This window comes from Falco cherrug, chromosome 19 (genome assembly GCF_023634085.1).
Source record: "Falco cherrug isolate bFalChe1 chromosome 19, bFalChe1.pri, whole genome shotgun sequence".
NCBI lineage: Eukaryota > Metazoa > Chordata > Aves > Falconiformes > Falconidae > Falco > Falco cherrug.
The window spans coordinates 3,956,089-3,976,909 of record NC_073715.1 but is presented as its reverse complement, the minus strand read 5'-3'; the positions used below and the strand labels follow the sequence as shown (position 1 = coordinate 3,976,909).

General features: G+C 42.7%; 1 protein-coding gene across 5 annotated transcripts; it reads right to left on the bottom strand.

Annotated features, from left to right (window-relative positions):
• Window positions 1-9: 9 nt before the first annotated feature.
• On the bottom strand, window positions 10-20,758 carry HORMAD1 (HORMA domain containing 1). Of its 5 annotated transcripts, XM_014276289.3 has the most exons (15): window positions 20,697-20,738; window positions 15,690-19,167; window positions 15,125-15,179; window positions 14,597-14,741; window positions 14,209-14,272; window positions 12,591-12,627; window positions 12,176-12,196; window positions 12,052-12,078; window positions 11,305-11,372; window positions 9,185-9,336; window positions 8,345-8,601; window positions 7,127-7,190; window positions 3,546-3,622; window positions 2,734-2,817; window positions 10-973 (listed from the first exon to the last, which is right to left on the bottom strand). In XM_014276289.3, exons 3-15 carry the CDS (start codon window positions 15,155-15,157, stop codon window positions 893-895), a joined length of 1,110 nt encoding a protein of 369 aa, XP_014131764.1. In that variant the 5' UTR covers window positions 15,158-15,179; window positions 15,690-19,167; window positions 20,697-20,738; the 3' UTR covers window positions 10-892. The 5 variants fall into 5 exon arrangements, with proteins under 5 accessions (XP_014131764.1, XP_027654641.1, XP_027654644.1 ...); XM_027798840.2 differs by having other exon boundaries at window positions 15,125-19,167; window positions 20,710-20,758; XM_027798843.2 differs by lacking the exons at window positions 15,125-15,179; window positions 20,697-20,738 and having other exon boundaries at window positions 14,597-14,702; window positions 15,690-15,895.
• Between the last annotated feature and the right edge of the window lie 63 nt (window positions 20,759-20,821).

Below are 20,821 nucleotides of genomic sequence, written 5' to 3'. Positions count from 1 at the left end.
TAAGGCCGCTTTAACTGAGGAACCACAAAGACATTCTTAATTAAAAAGGTGAAATAACATCATGAAACGTTCAGCAGTCCCCACCCGCGGACGGCAGCTGCTCTTCCCCACAGGGACACAGCCTCGCTCCATGTACAGCACAGGAAAAAATTTAGTTTTTAAAAAAAATGGCACCATGGCCAACTTCAGCAAGGAACCACTTGAGCACACACAGGGGTCTCCAGAGAACCGCCCACCCTCACCACAGACCCCTGCCACAGATTAATATTGCGTTTTATTCCAGCGTTTTGGCATGAAATGGATAACTGAAGGCGTGCACACTGCTTGTTCACTCGAGTCCAGTGCCTTCAGTCCGGAAGAAACGCAAAGATCCAACCCCCCCAACTGTCCCAATAGTAACTCCACAAAACGTAGCATCACCCTAACGGACCACGGTGCCCTGCTGCGTGAAGCTCTGAACTCCCCCCCCCCCGGCGCAAGGGGCTTCGTGCCCCCAGGACAGGCCCTGGGCAAGGACGCCCCTGGCTAAGCCCCGAGTCACTGGGGAAGCCCTGTGCTGCGGGTAAGGAACAGGCGCGGAACCACCGTCAGGATGTAAGCACAGTGCAAGCAGGGAGTGAAGCCGGCAAGTCACCGGCCCCAGACAGCCCCTCGGTTACGTCGGTACTCGGGTTCCTTCTGTCCTTCCCAATGGGGTACGGCCGCCTACAGAAAATAAGTTCTGATTTCTAGAGCTGGGCTTCTTGACGGATTTTCTCTCCCTACAACTCTCCATTTTGACCACAAATAGAACAGAACCAAATCCCTAAACGACATTTAACTATGAACGCTCACAGTAAACAACAAACTGGAAGTGGTGTGAACTCTGAACAAACGGCAGGGAGACTGGCATCTAAAACTGCTCCTTCGGCTCACTGATCTTCCTCCTTTTTGGCAGCATGTCTTGGCTCGATGAGAGTTCAAACTGATGAACCTGCCAAGGGAAAATAAACCTTGTGTTACAGGCTGCCGCACGGCACGGCCCACGGCCTGCTGCACTCCCACCTGGAGGTGCTAAGCCTGGGTAACATCTGGGCACTGTTTTGGGGTAGAACAGAGCGTCCTGCCGTGCCGGAGCAGGCTGGGATATTGACGCTGTAACGGCAGGACCTGCCGCGGGTCACGGCTTCCAGGGAAGGGCAGGGAGGCTGTTCCTTGCCACAGAGGTGACGCTCCTGCAGTGGGGTTCGGCGAGCAGCTGGGAGCCAGCGCAGCTGGTTGGTACGGAGTGCTCTGCACCACAGCGGAGCACTCCGTACCAATGGGAGAGGGTGCTCAGCACCCTGCGGGCTTGCCTGACCGAGTCTAATCCAATTACTCCTGACTTGCACATGTGTCAAAAGATGACCGTTTCGCCTTCAGATCTGCTGTTCTTTTGATTATTTAAAGCAACTGCGCTTTGTTTAAATTCTAGTATTAACTTCGCTAACAAAACCTTTTTAAAACAGAAAGATACGGTGATAGCGAGCATACAGAACGTTTTGTTGGGTTTTTTTCTCTCCATGACAGTGAACAACAAAAAATACTGCATAGGACCCTGGGGTTGCAAGTAAAAGAATTCTATTCTGTGGTAAGCAGTACTTTACAAAAAGACTGAATCTGCTAGTTCTATATTCTGAATTTAACATCTCCTCTTCATGAATTTGTTGCAAGCACTGAAAGCCCTTTTCACATGAAGCTTTCATACATATTTTTAAGACACAATTTTCTCTTCATGACTTCTTTAGAACATTCTGCCAAGGAATTAATTTTGCATGCTCCCAAGCTCGATTTCTACCAGCCCTTACAGAAATAAGGTCTTAGTTTAAGGCAAAAACTACTGGCAACAATTGAGCTGCACATTATAAATCTTCACACAACTACTGCACTAAAAATTAACAAAGAGCCTCCGTGAGCAGGGACAGGAACAGTACAATTTCCCATGGCCCTGACACACAACTTCCCCTCCTGACTGTAAATGAAGAGCACGTTCTTGTTTACTAGTATGGTATTATTCACCCCACAGCTGCTTCTGAGAAGAACCTACCAGTAACCGCAAACACTCACAGGTAGGGGAGATGTCAAGGTCTTGTGAAGGCCCCCAGCGAGCCTCACAAAGCTGAGGCTACCACACTCATTAGGTGACGGCAGCAGCAGACAGAGGGGGCCCCCAGTGCCATCCCCAAAGGCCAGATTCCACCCTGGACAACTTCTGCTCTACCTGTGCAAGGCTGGAGGAATTTGGCTCCCCGCAAGTAGCACCTACTACAAGACTTAGCTGCTGCAATGTGATTAATCAAAGAAATAACAGATTTTTCTTGGTATGAATGAGTCATAAAAGCTGAAGTTAGGATTTTGGCATATGGTACGCTGGGCTGGGGATCTCTGCAGGCACACGCTCCTATCAACAATGGATTAAGCCAGCCGGGAATTTAGCTAAATGCATTCCCAAGAAAATACAAATCAATCCTAATGAATCTTTCTCAACCTGTGTTAACTACATCAACGGTCAGTTTTTAACTCTTTGGAACAGAATTTTTTTTGACACTAAGAATCCAAATGTATTGAATTTAATGGGAATTTTAGAAGTGATAAGAATTTGATTCTGTCAATATGAAATATATTAAAGCTTAGAGCTTTATTCACTGTTTGGAACAGAAGAAGGCTTAAAATAAAACAGAAATAGAAAGAACTAGAGAAAAAAATGCTACTAACAGTGCTGGTTTGAAAGACCTTTCCACTTCTTGTCCTGCTCTCTGACATATTAAGTTCAGACGTCTTACTTGCCAAATGATCGACCTGAAATCAGAAAATAGATGTTGCTTTGTGACAGTAGTAAAAAATATATATATTAGAGGCTACAGCAGGGTTCAGTGCTCTGGCTTTGCCTACCACAGCGCTTGAGCTGAAATTTAAATACAGGAGTATACCCATTGAAGTCAACAGCCCTATTTACAGCTGTTGTGTGTCAGAGTCCTGACAGATCAGAGCATCAGTTATTTTTATTCAGTAAGTCACTCGCAGTTACCTAGGGCTGTTCTGCTTCAAGAAACCTTAAGGACCCATGTTTGAAGTAGTCCTCCACATTTAAATGATACCATTTTGCTGTCTGCAGGGAATATAGCTTGAGTTTTAAGTCTGAGTCATAAAACTGCATTTGAAGTTTTAATTAACCTTTAAAGAAGTGTTTGTTAGAATTAGCAGGAAAATTTCTATTAGGCAGAGTGTTTAGTTATCACAGTTCATAAACACAGAAATTATGTTCCCATTTCTCTTAATGGTCAGACCGTCTGCTTGGTTTGAAAACTGTACCACAGAGGAGCAGCCTTTTGTTATTGCTTCTGACTGCTTTGGAATATTAACCATCTTTGTAAAACACCAGAAAGTAAAATGTAAAGGCATTCCATTGCTGAAAATACTGACTGTAGTAAACCTTTAGTAGATTACCTATTAACCACTAAAAGTAGAAAAGAAGCTTCATGAAAGCTCTAGTAAAAGTTTAAGATGACAGGGTTTCTTTTTCATACCTGAGGATTAGAAACACACAGATCCTGGCTCCCTCCAGCCTTTGTAACGTCATCTTCTTCACAAGTTAAATCTGGTTCTGTAAAAGAGTTAAGTAATAAAGGACACTGTTGCCCACACACCAGCAGCCTCTTAACACTCTTTTTTGCTACAAGAAACACGCGCTTTATAAATGCAGGGAGCAGGTGCTTCAGAGGGGCTCCAATTCTCTATCTGTAAGCAAGTAGTTAACTCTATCAGGTTATTACACTCTCACATCTTTAATTCAGCAATTCCCTATCACAACATCCTCTTACAGGCACACAAGAGATGGTTATGCTTCGTACAGACTTATACACAGGATCTTTGGAAGAGTGGCCTGAATCTCCAGACTCATTTATGCTCTGTGCTGCTAAAGGCTCGCCTGCCTTGGGATGTGCTTTCAAGCAGAGCGCCTCGCACACCCGTTCTGCGCTGCAGAATGGGCACCCTGGCACAGCTGCTGCGTGTTCTGAACCCACTGCCAGCGGATGGCTCCCATTTTGTAACCCGGCCACAGGCAGCCCAGCCAATTTGGCTGCTGTTCCCCTCCTCACTGCCTGCAGCTGCATGAACAGGCCACTAAGAATGAACAGTCAGTTCTGGAGATCTGTTTTTCCTCTTTCTAATCCATGCTGGTTTTTTTCTAGGATACAGAGAGTAGCGTGAACTGGTTAAAGATCACTGCATGTCAGCTGTGGAAGAATTTCAGCATGACAAATACATTTTCCTGCATCTTGTAGTTCCTGCAAATAAAACATACCAACTCCTTAAGACAAGCCATTTGCTGCATTTTTGCATGTTTTTGCAAGTTCTATGAATTTCTGAAAGCACCAGATAGAGCTTTTATGTGGTCATTCCAGTTCTGCAGCCTACCAGCATTGTCAAAATGCTGATCTACACATGCTGTTTCCTACATATTTCCATGATTATTTTTGAACAGCACTGAAGTGTTATTTTCCTGAATTGAAGTGAATTTTCCTGCTAATTCTTGCAAAGTTGCACATTACATTTCGGAAAAAAAGTAACATTAATGCCACCATATAAATACACAGTGCAACCTGTTCAGTGTTGGTCTTGAATGACAGGACACTCCAATCCATTTAAAAAAATAAAATCTAGGCTCATCTTGCTTTGTCTAACTGCCTCCACAAGCACTCAGACACCATGGTAGCCCCAACAAGCTGCTAGTCTCCTTCGGGTTAGGAGGCCCAAAAGCCTCAGCAGTGACACAGCTGCCACTTTTACAGTTACATAGAAAGAAACATGTCTGGAAGTTTTTATGGAAAATTGGTGTTTCTGATCCAGAAACTAGAGAACCAGAGTTATATTTCAAAGCAGATGCAACTTTAGGGAAATGCGTTAAGAAGAGTGAACAGAGCAAGCAGCAGCACTAATGGGCGTTTCTTCTAGGAGTGCCATATATTATCGCCGCAGAAGCCTCTATCTCTGCTACAGAAAAAAAAAAAAACCATTTTACATAGGCTTCTCATCCAAGTAAGATGTGTGTGTCCCATCCGCTCCCCCTTTTGGTCACAAAGCGTGGGGTTTTTACTTCACAGTCCTGAAAACTGTGTGCCTTTAGCTATCCTATTTTACATCAGTGTATCAGAGCATTTCTGCGCATACCTGTCCTCATCATGTCTACTTTATCTTCTCCCAGAAAGGGTGTTTATTTCCTCTTTTGATCTTTCTTTACTACATTTGAAATGCTTTATGCACAGCAAGTGGGTACTAGTATTGCCCAGATGCTTCACATATATTCTCTCCAAGATGAGCAGATCAACAAGCAGCAATTCATTCTTCAGTTTGTTCGGTAGCAAAGTCCAATCTTGGGGCCCCTGGGGTATCTTGGGGAATGTGAAGATAAATCATCTTCTACTTTTCCTCCTAGTTTCTCAAAAATCTTAAAAGGAAGCTTCTGTTCACAGAGATCCTGGAGGACAGAGTTTGCTGTCTCATGTTTTGAAGTGGAGACAGTCTGGGTCAACATCTTTTTTTTTTTTAGATGCACAGATTTTTAAAAAACAAACAAAACAAAACAAACAGTGGAGTGCTCCCAGGGCATGTTTCTGGGAGCAGCTGCAGTCAGGCTGGTGTAGCCAGGAGTTATTTTATTGGCACTTCGTCATTCAGAGCTTACAGTGGAGAACACTTGTACAATTGTAAGCAAACTGCAGAAACTACGTATTGATAAAGGCTAAGAAAAAAAATCTCACAAGACAGGTGCTCCTGTTTTCCATCAGAAAGGATGTGCAGGTACCTCCTAATGTCTGCACAGTGGGAAGAGCATAACTGCTTATTTGATAACAAAGGAGAAGGCAGCTTTGCCTTGCAGTGTTGAGTCCCCAGAGTGCTTCCAAAGTGTAAGATTTCATTTATACTCTCTGCAGATCTCTCAGTTTGATTGTTTATTGAAGTTGTTACATGAAGCTTTTTAAAAATAAAACAGAAGTAAATGTTTTTGGTACTTCTTGAAAAGTGGTGCCTTGTATAGGCTTCCACTTGCAATCTGCTTTTTGCTGTTACACTGTTTGCACAGTTTCACATTGATGGATTTTACAGCATCAGGATTCTACTTCAGGCAACTCAGTTTGCTGAGATTCACACTAATAAAAATGCTTTGCTAGAGCTTGTACCTATTAAAACTAAAGTTAAAAAAGTTCACTTGCGATCATCAAAATGTTCCACGTATGCAATGAGAAAACTGCATGCACGGCTGGAGTAAACTGCAAAAGCAAGCAGCTAGAAAATGCACTAAAATAGCCAGCAGCACAGCCATAATCATACAATCATTCCTAAAACAAAACATTTTGAGATGAAGTTACAGACTGTTATCAGGAATAGCAAGCCACAGTAATGAACGACCTCCTCTGCATGAAGACCATGCATCATACAGACAGGTATTTTTACATGGATATTGTTCAGTCTACCACAACGCAAAAACTCTTCTGTGCATACAAGCCCCAACAGTCTTTATTCCTCCACAACCACAGACTGAAGCATGTGTGGACTGCAGAATCAGACCCTGGTCCTATGGCGCTCAGAGCTTAACGAAAAGTGGTGGCTGAAAGTAGTATTTCTGCTAAACTTAGTGGCTGAAGCTGTGAGGATGCAGTCCAAACAGCTGTGATTTAAGCAAAAATAGACCTGGACCTTTTTTTGCACAGAGAAATCTGGTTCCCAAGTCTGCAATAATGAAGTCAAGAGCACAATACCTCTGCAAGCTTTATATGGATGTAAAATATGAATACAAACATAACAACAACAGAAAAATAAAAAAAACCCCTCACTTCTAAATATAAAACCCATTAAATTTAGCTTATCTGATAAAATGGAACAGAAGATCAGAATTTTAGACCAGAAACATAAAAATGTGCATTTGCTAACCAAGTGTCTCACAGATGAAGGCACAACACAAAATAAAGACATAGGAATGTCTCGGAAGAAAAGAGTGTCGATTTTAATATAGTGGTCTAAGTCAGAAAGTTGAGGTTTTGTTTTAGTAACATCAGGAAAAAGAGGCACAAACTGAAAAGACTTGAAAAACAGACATAAATGTTACCTTGAGCATCTGAAATATTTACATTATTCCTATCTTCCAATTTATTATCCAAGACAGGATCTTCCTAGAGTAAGAAAAAAAAGTCTATCACTTACTGCAGACAAACAAGGAAGAGGGTTTGTACTCAGGTGCTTAGGGCCAGAGCTTATTAGATGGATTCTCAGAGGAACAAACTGTTTTGCAATAATTGACATACAGACTAGCTCAGCATTACTTAATTAAGGCAAGCACACATTTAATCTACCATGGAAAACATCTGTAAAAAATACTAAAATTTTAACAACAGATATGGAAAGAATACTACCAGTGCATCAGTTACCACCTTCTTATTGCCTGTGAAAGGGCAGTTCATAGGCATATGCAGATTTAGAGGGCCAAGCAGTTTATTTCCATCTCATCACCTACAGGCCTCCCTAGCAATGCTAACTGAGGGCGAGGGGCCCAAAGCCCTGAAGCTCCGCCTCCTTCTCACCTATGGACAGTATAGATCACCACACGTATTTGCACATTCTAATGACTAAGCACATTTGCTGCCTGCCTCAGCTGACCCCAGAAACATATGTCTCCAATTGCTGAAGCCTGTACAAGTGCAGTCCCAAGAGCCGTCTCAGACACGCTACCATCAGCGGCAGGACGCCGCCTTCAGCAAGCTTTGCCCTGTGCTTTTTCCTAGGCAGATTTCCCTAGCGAAAAATCCCAACACAGAACTGAGTTTGCCTCTTTAGCTGTGGCGCCACTAGCTGTATGTATACTGACCACTATACAAGAGGATCCCTGAGCAAATTTATTGCCAATCAATACTGTCCGGCTGCAGCAGCTCACTTGGGACCGGTACGGTACGGCTCCAGGGAGGTTTCACCTGTGTCCTGCGTGTGGAGCTGAACAAATGGCACCTGTACCCACAGCACCAAGGCACCCCTCTGCTTCTCATCCTACTACTCCTCTCTAGCCTCACAGAGACACAACTACCAACAATGCTGCTGCTGACAGGCATTATGCTGATGCACTTGTTCAATACTGCTTTAGTGATGACATTGCTAACTGGAGCAGTAAAATTAAAGCAAAAATGTATCGAAGACATATAGTCTTGCTTAAGTATACCTGGAAACACAGAGGTTTTATTAATGTTATAGTAAGACGTGGTGAAACAATTAATGGCTCTTTTCTAGACTATAAACCAAAAAATTTCAACAAACTACACAAAACATTTGTGCTTACATTCATGTCCTGGCTCTCTTCTTCTGGCTCATCTCTGTCCACTTTGAGCATGTGGAGAGGCATGTCACTCCCTCCACGCTTTAGAATGCTTTTATCAGCATTTTCCATTCGTTGTTTTTCCGTTGTAACTTTAACTTTCAGCATATGAAAAGGCGTTGGCACTTCACCCACATTCAGATACATCGGCTCCCCCTCAAATATCATCCCCTCACATTCACCCTCTTTAAAACCAGGAGGTTGGTAATCAGGTGGTGTAACTGCAGAAAAGAATTCATTAAATGTGTTAGAATGAAACACGTTCTTATAAAACTAATGTTAACTTGTCTGGCAAAAAGACTCTTTTCCCCTTTAACAACAAAGGGCTGCTCCAAAGAAACTGTGTCGGAGGGGAATAATCAATACTCAACTTGTACTAAATTAAGTTATTTTCCCCCTACACAACAGGCAAAACCCAATTAAAGCTAAAGAAAGTTTCTACATGCATAAAGATGAGCTAGAAGCAATAAGACATTCTGAAACCAGAGCTAGACACTTAAATAGTCATCTAAACTAGAACCAGTCTGGCAAACGTGTTAGATCCTAACATACTCAAGAAAACTCAATTTGTTTTTAAACACACCCTGAAATCCTTGCTCCAATGAAGTCAGTGACAAGACTGTGCTCCTACAGTGAGATCAAATCTGTTTCCCTTAGATTTTAGAAACTGTCATGAGACACAGACGCATGCAAAGTAACATCATTTAACAAGTCCCAGCAACCATAGTGATTATACATTATTTCTTTGAATAGTTTCCAATGTCTGAACACAGCTGATAAATCAAGGTAATATGGAAATACTACCTTCATCATAATAAAACAGCTTCATAGTCAGGCAAACATCATTTGGTAATGGACTCAGGTTTTGCATCAGAACATAAATCTTGCGAATGAGGAGGATACTTGCTTTCTTGGTGTCTGCACAGGTGATTGTGGAATCATCCCTTTTATTCTTACTAAAAATGGACAAAGTATTCAGATTTATTATTTTTTTTTTACACAGAGTAATCTGCTTCTAGTATTAAGATACATGACTAACAAACTTTATGAACATCAGAAGCAGGCATTGTATTTATTGCTGAAGGTCTGAGATTACAGGCCCTGCAATTCCTAATACTGTCTCGGTGACCTGTGAGTTCTCTGCCCCTTGGAAGATCAAAGTCTGAGCCAGGGACAACATGAAAGCATTTATGGTTCAGCAGCTGTACCAACGACTGTATTTTGCATTACACAATGCTTAAAAAATACCCAATCTGAAAGAAAGAAAAATGTAGGTACTTTTGAGAGCCCCAGTTCTGCAAAGTCTTACATACTTGCTTGCCCTTAAATAAAACGAGTCAGACTTTGACAAGAACGGTTACCCATAACCAAATGCGTGCCTAAGTGACTCAGCATCCAGCTCTGACATTTCTGTGCTCCTGTTCTACCAGCAGCTGACCCAAACCCTACCTTACTGCCACTAAAAATGATCTCCCTCTACTCCCCTAGTCCTCACAGCCACACAGCTCACAGAGGCACCTGAGGACCTGAACAGCCAGTGCAAGGCAAACAACTCTTAAGTTATTTCATTGGGTAACCTGCTTTTAGGAAGCACACCCTTAACTGTGATGGTTTCGAACATCTCACCCCTCTGCAGATGGTTATGTCCTTCCCTGCAGGGTGTCAGAAAACTAGGCTCACACCTTTTATGTTCAAATTGGTCTGGCATGAATTTATGTTAACACAGTATTATAAGGCAACCTGGTGTGGCTGAGAGTCACATCCCCTTTCTTTCCACCAGTGGTTTTTATGAGACTTACAGCCCCTTTCAGAAGCAAGCAACTAAACTCAGCCCAAGAGACCTAGGTCTGCAGCACTGCAGCTTTTTAATTTAAAAACTATTTTATGCAGGAGGAAAGCTGGGAGAAGTCCCTTAGATACAAATTTGCTGCATTTCAGCTACTTAAAGTAAGCCATTTCCTTGCAGCTGTGACTGACCAGTAAACCCGCACAGTGGAAGACAGCTCAGCAGAGATGGGCAAGGGTGATGCACCTGTGAAGCTCAGGGAGTAACACAGGGCATCACTGTCCACCGCTGCCACAAAGCAAGCTGACTTTCTCAACACAAAGGGGACCTAAGCACGGCCTTCCTGTTAGATAAATAGCTGTGTTAGTTGAGTGTGGATCAACTACTATCGCAGTTGAGTGGATCAACCGGTGGCGTAAAAGTTTCTCCCCACACACATTAAAGATGCTTGCATATCTCCTTGAGTTAGCCAGACTAGGGGTGGGGGTGTGGGTGTGTGACCATGTGGCTCAGCCCAAAGAGTACAAAACCTAAACAACTACGAAAAGAATTGCAAAGAGGACATTGGGCTGGAGCCGGCTTCAACCCACATACTGTTTCCCCATGACTGGGGATGCCCTCTGTCACGACGGTGAGCACATTGTAGAGACCAGTAATGGGAACCACATTGGTACTGTGATTGAACTGTGTATTGCAATAGCTATGCTTTGCTAAGCATAGCTTACACTTGTATTGCATTTTCACTGTATTTTGTATTTTTAATATAATTATAAATAAGTAAATTCTCATTTCGTATTCTGCTAAATTTAAATATCAAATACCTTCACATAAGTAAGTCTGATACTAAATGCTTTACCCTCCATGCATGAAATATCTTAAAGAACCTGGTCAGAACGTATTGGACTCTGACATCAAGAATCATCTTTTGAGTGGATATTTTAAAAATATGAGCATAATCTGACAAAATGATTCACTGAATTTTAATAATAAATCTACTAGTGTAGGTTGATAAAATTGGTCTTAAGATCCAGAACTAAAGAAGGAAATACCAAACAGATAAAATCCAAAGTTTCTACATACAGGTGTGTGTAAACGGACTGTAAAACCACAGAGCACAATAAAGTCACAGTGACAGTACCTGCTGAAATCCAGGAGTGGCCCATTGTGGGTGTACTTGAATTTGAAGTGGTAACATTCTGTAATTGTCTGTAAACAGTAATTATTAAACTGTCAGCTGTCAAACAAACTACTGCTGCTGCTTCTGTCTAGTAATCTATTAAACTTGCATTTAAAGCAAATGACAGCCCAGCTCCTGTCTGGTCCACTTACATGCACTGAATACAGCTTTTAATGCTGGAACAAGAAACAGCATTAATTTTTACTTGGTAATTATATATGTTATGCTCTACATTATTTTCCAGGAATCACAACAATGCAGTATTCTGAAACATCTGCTTAAGTTTTTAGAATTTAAATAGTCATTTGAAGTTTTATCACTATGAAAATGTTTCACACACAACAGAGACATGGTGACACCCAGTGGTTAGTTAAAACATACCAAATTTTTCATAAAGAAGTTCCTTAACGTATTCAATGCAGAGTTAGGACCATGCATCTTTTGGGGCATTTAACCCTGCATTGACACTTCAGGTTTCTTGTACTGGCCTGAGAATAACCTGACATTCAATATCCAAAGGCAATTCACTATGTGGTAATTCTGATTATCAAATATAAGGATCAGCAGAGCTATTTTAAGATGTCCTGGTTTGGTTTTGGTTTTTTTTAATGTGCATTAATGTGAATGTTAAGTACCATTGCTTGTATACACATTTTACTATACCCACACTATCATTAGTCACACAGTAAAATATTCTAGCAGATTTACCTGAGGATCTTCTGGATGGGTATAGACCTGTGATTTTAAAGTAAAGAGGAAACAGTAAGAACTGTACTTATCTGTAAGCAGCTACCTTAACAAAACGTGTACCTTACTTTTCAAAGATACTTACTGCTAGGACAATCATTCTTAGCTGTCAGAAACATAATTAGAGAAAGGAAAAGAATGTTAAATGTATTATTCCATAGCCCATTTCTGCTTACCAAGCTGTTTTGCTTCTCTAGCTCTGGAAACCAATATAGACAAGTAAGGCCTACTCAAAAAGCAACTTCTTCATATGCCTAAATCCTCATCTGTTTAAGGAAGGACTACTCATCCTATATATCCCTAATGTTAAGTGTTTCTGTTTACAAAGAATATTATCCTGCAATCTCTATGCATCCCACATTGTAGCTGGCTGATTTAACATATTAAAGCACAGCCATTACCTAACTAGAAAATCCTATAATTACACTGGCAGCTAATAGACTTACATAAATGAATGTTTAAATACATTTAAAACAGCTACGTGATACCGGAAGACTTACATATTTCTTCTGCAAGGCATCGTAGCATCCTAACATCCTGCAAAAAATCAAATTATATTGTCCATCTACTATTAATTTCCATTTGCTTCTGACTACATAAAATAGTCCCAAAAGATAAAATTCTTGTGTTTAGCCTTCTTAATATTATATTAGAGCAATACTACTTAGTCCATTATTCATTCTTATTAGCAGTGATACAATGACTATTCTTGTAACACCAGAACAGCCTAACGTTTTTGCAAAGTAGAACTCTGTAATTTATCAGTAAAAACATAATGCATTTGTACACCTACCATTCTCAAGCACCTTCTATCTCATGTATTCACTAATCAGTTTATAAATATTTCAGCTGAACACCAACATGTCTGACGCAGAAAGGAGTTACATCATTGCCTTTATTCAGGTGCTGCAATTTGCTTTTTAAGTAACACGCAAACAACAAACAGTGAACCAAAACTTACCCTAATTTTTTCTAATATTTCTTTTGAATACAGTTAACAAGAAAGAGCTGGTTTTGATGTGTATATGATGCTGAGTTAAGGAAGGCTATTCACCTGTAAACTCCAAACAGGTGATGCACACCCTTCACACAAAAACCGGGGAGCTTTCCTTGTCAACATCCACAGGCTGCCACACCACGGCCCTCACTAATGTTTGATGCATGGGGGTGAGGTGAAATGCACTCAGCACCACTTCAGTTTCCTCTACCACAGAAGATTAATCAAGAAATTCCAGGTACACTAAATGAAGCCTTCTTCCCTCCTCTCTCTCATGGATAAAAAGCAGAAGACTAATTTCACCTTGAACATCAGAACTCACACCTACATCTCTGAACACCTCAACGCTGACAGCAGCTGCAAACCCCCTCTGCTGAATGCAGCACCATTTCTGACACCTTACCCTGTACTGCAACTGGTGAAAGTGTGAGAACAAAGATGGCCTTTATAGACGTAACAAAACAGGCATGCATATATAAGGCAAAGGTCTAAAATACTCTTTTCTAACCAGCAAGGAAAGCAGCTATGAACAAATCTTGCAGTTACTGTGAACAGAAAGAAAATCAAAATAAACGCCTCTAGTCCCAAGTGACATACACTCAATGGTGTGACTATCATTTGCTGGCTCAATTCTGCCTTTGAATATGAAAGTCAACAGTACTACTTTCTTATAGAAGTCTGAGAGCAAGATCTTTAAATTCAAGATGCAAAATGGTAACACTGCATCCCCTGTTCAACTAGATAGGAACTACTGGTTAGATTTTTGCATTTTTGTGCACCCTTGAGCATATACACCCATGGAAATGAAATGTAAAGTATAATCACTCAGTAAGCAAAGATTTGTGATCCACTAAGCACAAAGTCATAGGCCTTGCTAGAAACACAATTGTACAAGTCAATTACACCTCTACCAGAACACACAGATATTGACTATCCATCTAAAAAAAAAAATATTGTAAATTTTATTTACATAGTAAATCCCATGCAGTAAAAGCACTGCCTAGGCAGTTGTCCACTCACAGCAAGTGAACTTTTTCCTTTGTATCTGCTAACAACCAGAACAGCATCTTTCAGAACTGACATGCTATGGAAGCATTACATACACACTGTGGTTAACATACCATTTCACCAGCTGAGTGGAGCCAGGACAGTTCTTGTCTTCCCTCAGAATTTTGACAGACACATCTCAAAAAAAGAATACATAGATGCATATATACTTAGGACGAAATGCCACTACATTGCTAAGAAAGTGAAGTTCATTCCCTAAAAGTATCTATCAAAAGCAAACTAAAATTAACATTACTAACAGATGCAGGCAGAATTTAATTGCCGAGTTAGCATCGCCACTAACCAAATTCAACAATTAAAGTTTTAGTGAAGTTTCTGTTACAGTCATTGAAAATGGCTATTACCTTTCATTAAGACCATCGAGTGGCTTTAAAAACACTCAGTACTTTAACAACCCTGTGACGATAGATTTTGCAAAGATTTATGGAAACAGCCTGTTACCATCCATGTATCTTGTTCCATAGGCACTTTCAGGAAAGATTCCTCTCAGGTATGTAATGCAGGACACTGCTACTGCCAGGAGCCTCTTCACTAGCATCAGGGATTGCTGTTCAGTAGATATTTTATTAGGAAATACAACTGCACTCTGGAAGTTAGATGAACAAAAGAATTAATCTCTGTCCACATCAAACCTGTAAAGTCTACAATCTGGTCCAATGCCTGCTTAATGTTTTAATTTAATTGAGAAGTACGACTTCCATCATTTATAAAGTTAAGCATATTCTTAACACTTGGTGCTACTGTGTTTTTAGCATATAGTTGATTTCTACCAAGTGCATGACCACAAAGCTCAGACTCAAACTGTATAGCTATTAAGTATCTTTATTCATAGTTAAAAGACTGAATTAACTGTACTTTTCAGGTGAAGAAAAATTATAGTGCACCTGGGTGCATCTTTTCAGCTAAAATTCACTGATTTTTCCAATTCAAATAATATACTGTGCTGAAATACACAAGAAAAAAACATACCACACAATTCCTTTGCTTCTGAGCAGTTGCCATTTTGCAGGTACTCTTCTGGATGCTAATAAAACACCTGCGTTAGCACATGTACAACCACACACAAACCCCAACTGTGGCTATTCAGCTTTAACAAACCAGCACCTGCAAATCCTCCCTGCTAAATTCATATGGATCTGGTCAGAGCCCAGAACTGTAAGGAAACAGAGCAGTTTATTAGTAATCCCCCATTATTAGCTTCTTGATGCTCACACCAGCACAGACCACTCCTGAGGTTGCAATATGTGGTAATTAGTAATATTGTGTGCCTATTTCGATGAAACATGAGTCTTCAAAAGCAATGCTCTGAAGCGCTGTCATCCAGCCTAACAAGACTTTCAACAGGCCCTACAAAGGGGCTCACCATATTTAAACCACCTCCAGCCAAAGTTGAGCCATGCCTTTGTAAAACACCTCCAGACTGAAGTTTTCATCTGTAATTTAAATGAACACTGGAGCAAGACACTCCTCTCCCAACTGTTCTTTTTGTGGAGTCATGTTTTTATTATACCTGTAGCCCTCAGAAGCTTCTCACCTCTGAGACCTCACTCAACCACCGCAAGACAAGCCTTCCCAGCTGTAAAAATGAACGGCGCCCACGCCCAGGAAGGCGGAAAATGCCCTTCCTAAGTCACGGGCCACAGGGAAGGGAGGACACCCCCCTCAGCACCACACACCAGCCTCCCGCCCGGCCCCGCGCTCCCTCAGACACTGCCCGGGCCCACTCGGCCCCGCTCCGTCTTTATAGCGAAAGGGGCCGTGTGCAAACGGCGGGGGGGGGCCGTGCGCCGCTGCGGGCCGTGTGCCGCTCTCCCGCCCGCCTGGGGAGCGGGGCCGGGGGTGGCTGAGGGGATTAGTTGAACGTCCGGTGGCGGGTTAAGTCGATGCGCAGCCGCTCGCTGAGCTCTTTAGCCCAGCTACGTGCAGAAGTGATTCACGGCAGCTTGTTGTTCGCTGTAAAGCATTTTTAAGCCAGCGTGTCGGCCATATGTCCATGGCATTTATGCCTGAATGTAAAGAAAATAATTCAGTGAGATGGCAGTCTCAACCAACAGTTGCATGAGTGATACCAAAAAATCGGAGACAAAGTCTCCAATACCCGGTTTTGAGTGTTAGAAAGCAGGCATTCTTTATTTTCGGTGCCACATGTACGAGGGATGAGTTCCACCAAACATGCATACCAACTTTGTTCACTGTTTCTCTTCATATGGCTGATCTATATATATTAATGACAGTTCTGGGAAACTATTAGCATATTCATTACAGTTCCTTGAACTACTTATCATATCTACACTTACTGCGCATGTGTGACCTAATGGGTTGGGTGTTGTCTGGTGGTTGTTTGGGACATCATCTTTTCTTCACCCTCTTCTTCATCACCTTCCTCTTCTCATCCTTTTCATGACCTTCTGCCCCCCTTTCAGCACTCTTGGCTCATGCCTTGGTTTCAGACTGGTTCTTACCTATTTACTAGCTAGACTACCCAATGCAGCGTTCTACTAGTAGCTAAACTGCACATCACAGGGTTGTACAGCTCGGCAACGTCAGGGATACATTAGCTGCAACATTTACAGTTAAGCACACCGGTAAAATTCCTCCAGTGTCACAGGAAGACAATTTTCCTTCAGAACTGGTTTTACCATCGTGTTTGGTGCGAGGGCTGTGCTCAGTCCCAGGACGTGCTGCGCTGATACCAAAAAATTGGGAGATAAAACTCCAATACTCATTCTTGAGTTTTAGAAAGTGCAGTGTGCCAGCTCCCAGCAGGGCCTCCATTTGGGTGCCGTTACCACCAAAATGTGCAACAGCACAAAACCACTGACAGCAGCCACGCTCCCTGCCCGCGCTTTCGGCAGCAGTGGGATGGTTTGTATCCTCCATTCCCAACTCACAAACCAAACCAATGCCGCTATATAGATACCACTGCGCATACATGTATGTCAGCGTATTCTGTTAAGAAAAGGTTGCCGGCGTTAAACAAATGTGTGCACAAAGTTTAGGCCAGGCTGATTCTCAAGTTGTCAAAACTAGTGAGTGAAAGGACTTCTAATCAAGGGAGTCACCCTTGGGAAACAAAGAACAGATAATGATAAGAACACCGTTACCTAAATTATGCAGCAAGAATCCTCCAAGTGAGGAAGTTCTGGCCGCAAGAGGAGACAAGCTAATAAGGTGTTGCATCCCACAGAAAATTAGTTGAAAGTAGGACAAAGGTAATTGCAGCAGTGGGAGATTGCAGCCTCCAACTCAAATAGCCCTGCAAGAGGGCCAGCCCTGCTTGGAGAGCACACAGAAAAACATGTAAAAACATCAGCAGTGCTGCCTGAGGGTGTGTGCTAGTTTGCATTAGAAGCAAGAAACTTGTAACCCATCCTGTGCATGACTGAAAATGAATATGTGATGCACTATGAGTGTGCAAGTGCTCTGCTGTGTATAATGTGCACCCTCAAGTAACTTGGTGAGCACGCTTGGAGGAAACATTCCCCCGTGCTTCCAGTGTTGCCGTAAAGAACGCCTGCCTTCTGAAACTTCAAATCAAGTCTTAGAGAGTTTTTCTCCATGACTGACTTTACGGTATCAAAACAAAAATAAAGATCAGCCAGCCAGGGTGAGGACCTGCCTCAGTGGGAAGACAGGATGCCAGGACACGTGGCCTCCACAGATGCTGCCTTCAGGGAGAGCAGCTCCACCTGAAGCTCCTCACCAAGCAGCAGGAGCTGTGTGATCCTCAGTCAGCTCAGGAGATCTGGGCTCCACTTCTGGAAAAAATAAACATATAAAATACATATTTTTTATATACAAAACAAAGCCTGTATACTCAGGCTGAAGGTGTGGGAGCCGACCACAAAATACACGTCTCACACGTGTGAGCTTTTCTGCTCGCCCAGTAACAAAAGGCCTCGGCGCTTTGTGAAGGGTCATGAACGCCATGCTTCCTGAGCCTGACAGCTGTAGTTGAAGCGTGTGTGTGGGGAGTGGGTGGTGGTGGGACACCCTGCCCTGCAGCCAGCCACCAGGATCCGGCCCTTCCCCAGGTGGCACCTGGCACAGCCAGTTCCCAAGGTCTGATCCTGCCTGGTGACAGGGGGACTGGTGGCTCTGTGGAACAGTCATCTGCAGGACTCATGTGGCTGCCAAGTTGATGCGCCTCCAGTTCAGTCCCAGGAGAGAAGATCAGACTGGTGGATCCTGAAGGACTGCCAGAACCTCAGTTAGGAGTGCAAAGAACAAAGTGATCGCCAATTAGTTAATGCAGGTTAATGATCCTTCCGCAGGAACCTGTCACAGCATTTGGTGCCACAACGGTCGCCTTCCCTTGTGACACCTGAAGAGTCATTACTGAGCCAGCATTCATCAGCCTCGTCATAGGGCAGGACCAGCTCCTGCTGCTGCTCTTGGCGTGGCAGGTCCCCAGCTGACTCCTTCTCTGCCTTTTGCTTCAGGAATAGGATAATAATTTGGAGGGAAACCAAATCTGGAGAAGTTTCCCTCCTAGGGTATCCCTTGAAGCACCATCCCTTTACCCAGGAAATGTTTCTGTCCTGCTTTTTGAACGAGAAGGATTCACCATGCTGTGGGCAAGCAAACTACAGCAGAGCTGCCAGGGACAGTGAGCGGGCAAAGCTGAGCATCAAACACACCACACAGCATTTTCCAGCTGATCTGAAACTGATCTTTAATTCTTCAGGGAAAGACTACAATTCCATCCACATGGCACACAGGAGATAGTGACAGATCTGTCATGGTCGCACTACTCAGCATGGAACTGGAGGGAGGAAAATGGGATGCTGTGTGTGACAGGAACTCAAGAGTTTTACTCAGAGCGAGCCCAAAGCACCTCCAAAAGCCTTTCAGTACAGCTCAGAAAGTCGGAAAGAGATCTGCTCCTGGGGACTCCTGCTCGCCCTTTCTTTGGAAGTGAAGCTGAACAGAGGGAGGCAGAATGCAGCACAGCCACTCTTCTCCGCACCTCCTGGACACCCCCGGGGCAGCCCTGGCACGTCTCAGGAGACCTGGGGGGGTGTAAACATTATTTACTTTAACAAAAAAAAAAAAAAAAGGGGGGGAAAACAAAAAAAAGTAAATAACCACAGTGAAGAACAGTAATTTGAAAAACAGAGGATGTTGGTTGTTATAGTTGAATTTGAACAAACTAGAGTCGGAAATAAATTCACTAATTATTTATTAAGGCAGGAAAGCAAAACCAGCACGCTGGGTGGCCGGGGAGTCGCAGCTCCATCCAGGCTCGCAAATTCCGACGAGTAACACAGCCCTTTTATTCTCAACTTCAAGGCCGGTTTAAGCAAACAGTTATGCTCTCAGTCCCGTAGCAAGAAGCTGTACATTACAAAACTAAACTATTTTTACACTAAAGTCTAGACAAAGACAAATGAGATTATGGTTTAACATTGGCCTTGAGAAGGTACATCTCCAACCTCATGGTTAACAGTTAACTCTTTTCTCACCAGACAAAACATTCTCAAATCTGTTACAGCAAGATCATTCCTTTTGTTAAAAACCCCTTTGATCAACAAATTACCCTTAGTTACTTATTACATTGGTTAAATCCTTACAAAGTTACCAAAACGTGCCCTTGCGCAAAGGAACAGGCACCATAAATTTGTCAAGCCAGAGCACAGCAAGGCAAGCTCAAGGAGAGCCAAATGGTTAATGAGACTAAAGAAGAAATTACTGTAACTGTGTATGAACTACCATAACTAGCTGTAAGAGGGCCCCAACTAATCAGGCCCCCTGCCCACGGAACACCGGGGTGGGACCGAACAGAACCGCAAACGCTTGTTTGTGTGAATCATTGATTTAAAGAATTAAGTCAAAATTTCTAAGTGACCAAGTATCCTTTATTGGCAGCGCACTGGATGCACGGGGGATCCTTCCGCCTAACGTGCATGTCTAAAGTAACTAACTACCTTGTATTTATACAATAAAACAATGAATATTCAATTGATTAATATACATATTCATTATCTAACCCCGCCTACTCTCACTTCACATGTTAATAAGCTTATCAGTCTTTTGCGCCTGCGCAAATTCCTCCAGGAATTGTGGGCAGGGGTCTCCGGGACGTGGGCGGTGGTCTCTGGGAGGAAGGCTGTAGGTCTTCCTCGTGGTGTTCTTTTCACCTTTGCCTGGTATGTGATGGTCTTGCAAGCCTGCAGTGTTCCTTTCGGTTTGAGCTAATTTATGTCCTGATCGACCGTCTGTTTCTTCTGCTTGTTTCTTTTAGTCACTCCCTCTAGATAACTTCTAAACAGGCCCCTTGTCAGAGAAAGTCAGAGAAACAGACTCCCTCTTTCATCAGTTATTTCATTAATTCTTTCTTTCAGACTATGGTTACATGACCCAATTACTATACCTACATTCTTTGAGTAAATATAAGTTCTTAGCCTTGGTACAGGGCTGTACAGAGGATTTCATAGCAGCTTTTGTTGTGCAACTGCTAGTTTCATTAGAATATATTTCTTATATTCATTATATTTTAACTACAAGGTTTATTCTATCCTAAAGTGAATTCATACAATACCATCGCTCCGCACCGGGTGAAGGGGGTGCCCGCTCCGTACGCGGCCGCTCCCGCGGGCCCCGCCGGCACCGCGCAGGCGCCACGAGCAGCGCGGCCCGAGCCGCGCCACCGCGCCTGCGCCCGCC